General features: G+C 46.9%; 1 protein-coding gene across 3 annotated transcripts in view; it reads left to right on the top strand.

Moving 5' to 3' along the window:
- The window catches only part of stau2 (staufen double-stranded RNA binding protein 2), a 286,330-nt gene extending 279,141 nt beyond the window's left edge, over positions 1-7,189 (top strand). For 2 of the 3 annotated variants that reach the window (XM_046293051.1, XM_046293050.1), the window contains exon 16: positions 4,745-7,189. In XM_046293051.1, coding sequence (XP_046149007.1) covers positions 4,745-4,850 — 106 coding nt within the window. In that variant the 3' untranslated portion in view covers positions 4,851-7,189. The remainder of the gene's footprint in view (positions 1-4,744) is intronic. The other variant, XR_006830797.1, reaches the window with a different exon arrangement.
- The last annotated feature ends 3,164 nt before the right edge of the window (positions 7,190-10,353 follow it).

Below are 10,353 nucleotides of genomic sequence, written 5' to 3'. Positions count from 1 at the left end.
ACCCCATTACACCATCCTCTAGACACCCCATTACACCATCCTCTACCATGTGGACACCCCATTACACCATCCTCTAGACACCCCATTACACCATCCTCTAGACACCCCATTACATCATCCTCTAGACACCCCATTACACCATCCTCTAGACACCCCATTACACCATCCTCTAGACACCCCATTACACCATCCTCTACCATGTGGACACCCCATTACACCATCCTCTACCATATGGACACCCTACTACACCATCCTCTGGACACCCCATTACACCATCCTCTGGACACCCCATTACACCATCCTCTACCATGTGGACACCCCATTACACCATCCTCTAGACTCCCCATTACACCATCCTCTAGACTCCCCATTACACCATCCTCTACCATGTGGACACCCCATTACACCATCCTCTAGACACCCCATTACACCATCCTCTAGACACCCCATTACACCATCCTCTACCATGTGGACACCCCATTACACCATCCTCCACCATATGGACACCCTACTACACCATCCTCTGGACACCCCATTACACCATCCTCTGGACACCCCATTACACCATCCTCTACCATGTGGACACCCCATTACACCATCCTCTAGACTCCCCATTACACCATCCTCTAGACTCCCCATTACACCATCCTCTACCATGTGGACACCCCATTACACCATCCTCTAGACTCCCCATTACACCATCCTCTACCATGTGGACACCCCATTACACCATCCTCTAGACTCCCCATTACACCATCCTCTAGACTCCCCATTACACCATCCTCTACCATGTGGACACCCCATTACACCATCCTCTAGACTCCCCATTACACCATCCTCTACCATGTGGACACCCCATTACACCTTCCTCTACCATGTGGACACCCCATTACACCATCCTCTGGACACCCTATTACACTACCCTCTGCTATGTGGACACCTCATTACACCATCCTCTGGCGACTAAAGACATGACAGCATGGAACTCAGAGCCTATAGGCCAATGCAGCAGTAGGTCTAGAACGTCCATCAGTACATAAAGACAAAAAAATGAAAACAGAAATAGTTTTTTGACATTTCCACTAGATGAATGATGAGATCATGGTATTGTGCTCCTTCACATCAAGGCGTGGTGATTATCAAGGCGTGGTGATTATCGAGGCGTGGTGATTATCGAGGGGTTTGGTGATTATCGAGGGGGTTGGTGATTATCGAGGGGTTTGGTGATTATCGAGGGGTTTGGTGATTATCGAGGGGGTTGGTGATTATCGAGGGGCTTGGTGATTATCGAGGGGTTTGGTGATTATCGAGGGGGTTGGTGATTATCGAGGGGTTGGTGATTATCGAGGGGGTTGGTGATTATCGAGGGGCTTGGTGATTATAGAGGGGCTTGGTGATTATCGAGGGGCTTGGTGATTATCGAGGGGTTGGTGATTATCGAGGGGTTGGTGATTATCGAGGGGTTGGTGATTATCGAGGGGGTTGGTGTTTATCGAGGGGTTTGGTGATTATCGAGGGGTTGGTGATTATCGAGGGGTTGGTGATTAATCGAGGGGTTGGTGATTATCGAGGGGTTGGTGATTATCGAGGGGCTTGGTGATTATCGAGGGGCTTGGTGATTATCGAGGGGCTTGGTGATTATCGAGGGGGTTGGTGATTATCGAGGGGGTTGGTGATTATCGAGGGGGTTGGTGTTTATCGAGGGGTTTGGTGATTATCGAGGGGGTTGGTGATTAATCGAGGGGGTTGGTGATTATCGAGGGGGTTGGTGATTATCGAGGGGGTTGGTGATTATCGAAGTTTGGTGGTTATCGAGGTCTGGTATCGAGGCTTGGGGAACATGGAGCCATAGGGCTCTGGTCTAAAGTAGTGCACTCTATAGGGAACAGGGTGCCATTTGGGATGCACACACTTGTTTTCTGGCTCAACACCAGAATTAGGCCACAGGGGTTATCCATTTCCTTGACCCAGACCCAGTACACACTGAGGAGGCCTACCTTGACGTCCCAAACGGCACCTATCCCATAGGGGTCTGGTCAAATGTAGTGCACTGAATAGGGATTAGGATGCCATTTGGTTGACGCAAGCTGAGAGAAAGCGCATTGGGGGGGGTTAGTGAAGGGTGAATGAGGTTTATTCGCAAACTCCACCTCCAGTGCAGAGGTCAGCGCTAGTGGAGACCGTTAGATCCAGAGGTCATAAGGTCAGCGCTAGTGGAGACCGTTAGAGCCAGAGGTCATAAGGTCAGCGCTATTGGAGACCGTTATAGATCCAGAGGTCATAAGGTCAGCGCTAGTGGAGACCGTTAGAGCCAGAGGTCATAAGGTCAGCGCTAGTGGAGACCGTTAGAGCCAGAGGTCATAAGGTCAGTGGTAGTGGAGACCGTTAGATCCAGAGGTCATAAGGTCAGCGCTAGTGGAGACCAGGTTCTATGGTCAACATAGAGTTTCAATGGGACCGGGTTCTATGGTCAGATGAGACCAACATAGAGTTTCAACGGGACCAGGTTCTATGGCCAGATGATGTTTGTAAACAAACCCCAGAGGTGGGTTTGGCGAAGACAAAAGAAAGATATCCTTGCAGAAAGATACCTCATCCCCACTGTGAGGTGGTGGATCTTTGATTGGGCTGTTTTTCTTCCAAAGGCCCTGGACAACTTGTTAGTGTCAGGACTTCTAGAAGTAGTGGGTTTGGAGTCAAGTGCAGAGGGCAGAGGGTTTAGGACAATTTATTCCGGTACAGAAACGGTCACGCCAAAAACACCAGGCGCCTACAACTGACCCAAAAACACCAGGCGCCTACAACTGACCCAAAAACACCAGGCGCCTACAACTGACCCAAAAACACCAGGCGCCTACAACTGACCCAAAAACACCAGGCGCCTACAACTGACCCAAAAAACAGGACCCACTGCCCACAAAATGAGGTGGAAACGGAGCTGCACTTCCTAACCTCCTGACAAATGTATGACCATATTAGAGAGACATATTTCCCACAGATCACACAGACCCACAAAGAATTTGAAAAACAAATCAAACATTGATAAACTCCGATATCTGTTAGGCGAAATACCTCAAGTGTCCAAATCACAGCAGCAAGATTTGTGGCCCGTTGCCATGAGAACAGGGCAGCCAGTGAAAAATGAACAGCACTGTAAATACAACCTATATTTATGTTTAATTATTTTCACTTTCATACTTCAACTATTTGCACACTGTTACAACAGTGTACATAGCCAATAGTATAACATTTGAAATGTCTATATTATTTTACAACTTTTGTGAGTGTAATGTTTACTGATTGTTTATTTCTCCATGTTTGTCTATTCCATTTGCTTTGGCAATGTAAATATATGTTTCCCATGCCAATAAAGCCCTTTGAATAGAGGGATATACAGATACAAAGATAGATATAAAGGAAGAAAGAGAGAGACAGATACAGATTGAGAGACATGAGGAAAGAGAGAGACAGATAGAGAGAGATGTATAGTCAATAGACGAAGGATTGATGAATGTCTAAAGCATTAAAAGAGGGCTTAACGTTAGGGTTAAGGGTAAAGGCCTAACGTTAGGGTTAAGGGTAAAGGCCTAACGTTAGGGTTAAGGGTAAAGGCCTAACGTTAGGGTTAAGGGTAAAGGCCTAACGTTAGGGTTAAGGGTAAAGGCCTAACGTTAGGGTTAAGGGTAAAGGCCTAACATTAGCATTAGGGTTAGCATTAGGGATAAGGGGCTAACGTTAGCATCAGGGATAAGGGGCTAACGTTAGCATTAGGGTTAGCATTAGGGATAAGGGGCTAACGTTAGCATTAGGGTTAGCATTAGGGATAAGGGGCTAACGTTAGCATTAGGGATAAGGGGCTAACGTTAGCATTAGGGATAAGGGGCTAACGTTAGCATTAGGGTTAGCATTAGGGATAAGGGGCTAACGTTAGCATCAGGGATAAGGGGCTAACGTTAGCATTAGGGATAAGGGGCTAACGTTAGCATTAGGGATAAGGGGCTAACGTTAGCATCAGGGATAAGGGGCTAACGTTAGCATCAGGGTTAGCATTAGGGATAAGGGGCTAACGTTAGCATTAGGGTTAGCATTAGGGATAAGGGGCTAACGTTAGCATTAGGGATAAGGGGCTAACGTTAGCATTATGGTTAGCATTAGGGATAAGGTGCTAACGTTAGCATTAGGGTTAGCATTAGGGATAAGGGGCTAACGTTAGCATTAGGGTTAGCATTAGGGATAAGGGGCTAACGTTAGCATTAGGGTTAGCATTAGGGATAAGGGGCTAACATTAGCATTAGGGGTAAGTTTAGGGCTGACGTCCTCAGGACAGGAACCATTACATGTATTAATACAGTATTTCCTTCCAGGATCAAAGGATGTATTGTGAAAATAGTTAGTTTAGGGCCTCAATCAGTCACATTTATTTATTTAACCCTTTTTAAATCATCAGTTGTCTCAAAGTGCTGTACAGAACCCTAAACTAAAACCCCAAAGACCAAGTAATGTAGAAGCCCGGTGGCTAGGAAAAACAGGACCCTAGGATGAATCTTTGAAAGGAACCAGGCTCTGGGGGATGGAGAATAGGGCCTCTGTGGTTTGGATTCGAGGTATGGATAATGTCCCTCGACAGGATCCCTTCTTATGTATTAGATCAGAAACTATTTCAATGGAGATGGGAAGAAAGGATGCATGTGTAAGAATCCATTCTAACATCTTGCTTCTCCCTCTTTCTGATTGGTTCCCCCAGAGCAGCGAGGTGTGTGTCAGAGAGGACGGACACTGAACAGACTAACTCAGGCACCACCCACCACTCAGGTCGCCGTGGATACAACAGGCTGTCGTCAAGGAGATGACCCCTGACTCTTTCCCCCCCGTCACCTACGACCCCTATCCCCACCCCTCCCACCCCCCACCCCACGACCGCCGCTGCATCCTAGCAACAACCTGGAACAACATGCAACAGAGTGTGTGGATGTGTACCGAGAAAGGAAAAAAATGAAATAACCGACTAACTAGAAAAAAAAGGGGAAAAACCTGAGTCTCTATGTGAAGACAACACTATTCTAACACATTACATGTATTGATCATTTACGAGGAATTTAAATTTTAAAAATAAATACAAATATATATATATATAATAATAAACAAAAACTAGATTGAGTATAAACACCTAGATTTTCCCTGTTGGATAGATGTGTATTGAAATGGGTCAAACCTCCAATAAAGTTGGATAGATGTGTAATGATATGGGTCAAACCCCCAATATGTATATCAGTGCCATGAAGACAGAGGCAACATTATAGGGGGGGTGGGTGTGGGGGGTGGGGGGGGGGGACAAGGTTGTGTAGCTTATTTTCCAAGGGGTAATTTTGTTTCTGTTTATTCATCTAACAATGCTTGAGTACTGACTGTATTATAAAATTAGCCAATAGCAGTGCTGTGAAAGTTGTAGCAGTTGTCTTCTCATACAGTAATATTCACCCAGCTTATCTTTCATGCTGATATTAATAAAAACAAACCAAAAAAAAATATTATATTATATTACTTTAATCATCTATCTATATGGATGTGAATGACTTGCAGAAATATCATATGCACAGAAAATGGTTTCTTCACGTGGACAAAAAGGCCATCCTGACTGGTGTTTAGCATTAAGCAATAGAGATAGCAGGCAGGGTGAGGGTCTATTCAATTGGAAGTCAGTCAAATTCAGGAAGGGATTTGAAGTTAAAACTTTTGTATTTTTTAAAAATGTATAAATAGCTAATTTTCAATTAATTAAGAAATCAACGAAAATGGATGCCATTTTGTTCATTAATTGAATTGCAATTTCAGTTTATTTCCTGAATTGACTGACCTCAATTTGAATTGAGCCCAACTCTGCTATCAGGTGACTGTGATGTGGTTAGGAGGAAGCAGCAGGTTGGGCCAACCTCTCTGGGTCCTGCAGAGGGGCTAGGTTGGGCCAACCTCTCTGGGTCCTGCAGAGGGGCTAGGTTGGGCCAACCTCTCTGGGTCCTGCAGAGGGGCTAGGTTGGGCCAACCTCTCTGGGTCCTGCAGAGGGGCTAGGTTGGGCCAACCTCTCTGGGTCCTGCAGAGGGGCTAGGATGGGCCAACCTCTCTGGGTCCTGCAGAGGGATATACTATGAAGCAGGATCAAGGAATTAGCCAGACAGAAATAACAGATTTTCTGATTCATTAAAAAAGCTCAACTTTATATGAGTTGTTGGTTGTTGAAGCAATCAAGACCAATTAAGAATGTTTCTGCAAGTTAGCTGGCAAACTCCTTGATCCTAATTTGTAGTATACCCCCTTGGTCTACCTGACCTCGTGTAAGGACACAACACCACAGACAGTATCATTAGAATGGGTTCTTGTCACCAGAGAGGTAGAGTTTGGCAGCCATGTTGGTAAGGACCTAAAAGCATAATAAGCCACCCCTGTAAAGTGTGTAATGTAACAAGCCCACTCACCTACCATAGAGGCTGCCTACCTTTCTAGAATGCATAGTAGCATAGAGTATTCTGGAATGGACAAGGTGTTCTAGAATACACCTAATGGGTTCTAGAAAGGACACCATGTTGTTGATTATAATGATGACGTGGCATTTAGTGACTGAAAGTCTCTAATAGACCAGTGATTCCATGTTTGTGGATTTTCCCCCTTCTCTTCCCTCCACAGTTAAGTCGATTACATCTACACCCATTGTGTGTGTTATATTGGCCCGGCCACCAAGGCATCAACTGGGTGCTTTTAATCTGTGCATTCTGAACCCTATGGGCAAAAGATGTTGAAAAGAAACTGAAAATATGTTTAAAAGATGCTTAAATACATATTTTATATTGAAAAGACGTCTTTTCGACATCTTGTGCTCACTGGGAATCATCTCTGAAGTGGCGAAACCATCCAGCCATTAATTAGCAGGGTTTCACCCATTCAGAGATCACTTGAATCTAGGGTTGCGAAATTCCGGTAACTCTCCCAAAATTACCCGGTTTCCCAGAAATCCTGGTAGTGAGACCAGGAATCGTCCAACCAGGATTTCTGGGAAACCACTGGGATTATTAATATTTTTGTTGTTGTGGAAAAATGATCCTAATTTTGCAACCCGACTTGGAGCACTTGTTCACTGACATGGAGGATGTGGGAGGAGCAACGTGTTATAAGTAAAGTCACCTCGGTTCATGTTGACAAACGTCTGACGTCTTTTCTTTATCGTTTCTGTGTCGTGGAAATCAGGTGAAGAAGAAGGTAACTGAATTAAGGGATGAACTGGAAATAAAAGTCAAAGTCACCCAGTAGAATTACACTTGAGTAAAAATCTAAAATTATTTGTTTTAAAATATCAGAAGTAAAAATATAAATAATTTCAAATTCCTTATATTAAGCAAACCAGATGGCACAATTTTTATTTTATTTTTTATTTACGGAACGCAAGGGGCATGTGTGTTTAGTGAGTCCTCCAGATCAGAGGCAGTAGGGATGACCAGGGATGTTCTCTGTTTAGTGAGTCCTCCAGATCAGAGGCAGTAGGGATGACCAGGGATGTTCTCTGTTTAGTGAGTCCTCCAGATCAGAGGCAGTAGGGATGACCAGGGATGTTCTCTGTTTAGTGAGTCCTCCAGATCAGAGGCAGTAGGGATGACCAGGGATGTTCTCTGTTTAGTGAGTCCTCCAGATCAGAGGCAGTAGGGATGACCAGGGATGTTCTCTGTTTAGTGAGTCCTCCAGATCAGAGGCAGTAGGGATGACCAGGGATGTTCTCTGTTTAGTGAGTCCTCCAGATCAGAGGCAGTAGGGATGACCAGGGATGTTCTCTGTTTAGTGAGTCCTCCAGATCAGAGGCAGTAGGGATGACCAGGGATGTTCTCTGTTTAGTGAGTCCTCCGGATCAGAGGCAGTAGGGATGACCAGGGATGTTCTCTGTTTAGTGAGTCCTCCAGATCAGAGACAGTAGAGATGCCCAGGGATGTTCTCTGTTTAGTGAGTCCTCCGTTCTCTGTTTAGTGAGTCCACCAGATCAGAGGCAGTAGGGATGACCAGGGATGTTCGGTTGATAAGTGAATTTTACTATTTTCCTGTCCTGCTAAGCATGCAAAATGTAACCAGTACTTTTGGGTGTCAGGGGAAATGTACGGAGTAAAAAGGAGTAAAAAGTTGTATATATCAGTTGTATATCTCAATCCACCATAAGCTTTCCTCATCAGTGGTGGAAGGTGGCAGAGCTACAATCGTGTTTGTCAGACCAGGAAACATCCCGTTTTTGTCCTCGACCCCCTAAAAGCTTCACGGAACTCGTCTGAGGTCGGCACCGCCTATCTGCCAACTTCTGTCCGGAGCTACATACTATTACGACCCCCTCTGTGGAAAGGTGAGACTCTCACGAAACACAGGCGTGTTGTTTTGCTCTAGGACGCCTACAAGCCTCACAACCAGGGCCGTTGACCAGGGCCGTAGAGCTACCTTTGACCAGGGCCGTTGACCAGGGCCGTAGAGCTACCTTTGACCAGGGCCGTTGACCAGGGCCGTAGAGCTACCTTTGACCAGGGCCGTAGAGCTACCCTTGACCAGGGCCGTTGACCAGGGCCGTAGAGCTACCTTTGACCAGGGCCGTTGACCAGGGCCGTAGAGCTACCCTTGACCAGGGCCGTTGACCAGGGCCATAGAGCTACCTTTGACCAGGGCCATAGAGCTACCTTTGACCAGGGCCGTAGAGCTACCTTTGACCAGGGCCGTAGAGCTACCTTTGACCAGGACCGTAGAGCTACCTTTGACCAGGGCCGTAGAGCTACCTTTGACCAGGGCCGTAGAGCTACCTTTGACCAGGGCCGTAGAGCTACCTTTGACCAGGGCCGTAGACCTACCTTTGACCAGGGCCGTGGAGCTACCTTTGACCAGGGCCGTGGAGCTACCTTTGACCAGGGCCGTAGAGCTACCTTTGACCAGGGCCGTAGAGCTACCTTTGACCAGGGCCGTAGAGCTACCTTTGACCAGGGCCGTAGAGCTACCTTTGACCAGGGCCGTAGAGCTACCTTTGACCAGGGCCGTAGAGTTACCTTTGACCAGGGCCGTAGAGCTACCTTTGACCAGGGCCGTAGAGCTACCTTTGACCAGGGCCGTAGAGCTACCTTTGACCATGGCCGTAGAGCTACCTTTGACCAGGGCCGTAGAGCTACCTTTGACCAGGGCCGTAGAGCTACCTTTGACCAGGGCCGTAGAGCTACCTTTGACCAGGGCCGTAGAGCTACCTTTGACCAGGGCCGTAGAGCTACCTTTGACCAGGGCCGTAGAGCTACCTTTGACCAGGGCCGTAGAGCTACCTTTGACGAGGGCCGTAGAGCTACCTTTGACCAGGGCCGTAGAGCTAACTTTGACCAGGGCCGTAGAGCTACCTTTGACCAGGGCCGTAGAGCTACCTTTGACCAGGGCCGTAGAGCTACCTTTGACCAGGGCCGTAGAGCTACCTTTGACCAGGGCCGTAGAGCTACCTTTGACCAGGGCCGTAGAGCTACCTTTGACCAGGGCCGTAGGGCTACCTTTGACCAGGGCCGTAGAGCTACCTTTGACCAGGGCCGTAGAGCTACCCTTGACCAGGGCCGTAGAGCTACCTGAACCAGGGCCGTAGAGCTACCTGAACCAGGGCCCTAGAGCTACCTTTGACCAGGGCCGTAGAGCTACCTTTGACCAGGGCCGTAGAGCTACCTTTGACCAGGGCCGTAGAGCTACCTTTGACCAGGGCCGTAGAGCTACCTTTGACCAGGGCCGTAGAGCTACCTTTGACCAGGGCCGTAGAGCTACCTGAACCAGGGCCGTTGACCAGGGCCATTAAACCTACGTAAAACCAAGACCTGCTCATGTGTGTTGAATCCACCCCCTGATATGATTATTAAAAGGAAAGATATTTCAGTACATGTTCCACCAATAGAATTCAAATAATCATTCTGTTTACGTTTCCTGTCCCATATCTAAGTATAGAACCTTACGTGGAAGTCTCCTCCCCCTCTGATTTGTTTAAATCTCATTGGTGAATCATTAATGAAGTGGACGGCGAGTGTACATTCTGAAATTCCGGAACTCAAAAGCAGAGAGGCTTTTGATTTGCATATTATCTAGCACGGTATTCCGCGAGGTTTCCTTTCCTCAATGGGAACGTTCCCAGTTCGGGAAGGAAGCCTTGTCTCCCTCAAATACAGATTTCCATTGTTTGCGTTCCCGAATGGAATCCCGAGCAGCGCCGTATTAGTCCATTCTCATCAGATTCTCCCCCTGGGGTGAAATAACATCTGTCTCCGGGACATTTTGGAACGGCTTCTTGTCTGTTATTTCAGTGTTTGACTCAATACATTCAACAACAA

The sequence above is a fragment of the Oncorhynchus gorbuscha genome, linkage group LG12 (assembly GCF_021184085.1).
Source record: "Oncorhynchus gorbuscha isolate QuinsamMale2020 ecotype Even-year linkage group LG12, OgorEven_v1.0, whole genome shotgun sequence".
In the NCBI taxonomy this organism is placed as follows: Eukaryota; Metazoa; Chordata; class Actinopteri; order Salmoniformes; family Salmonidae; genus Oncorhynchus; species Oncorhynchus gorbuscha.
The sequence above is the reverse complement of the archived record's forward strand: the minus strand, read 5'-3'. Positions and strand labels throughout refer to the sequence as shown.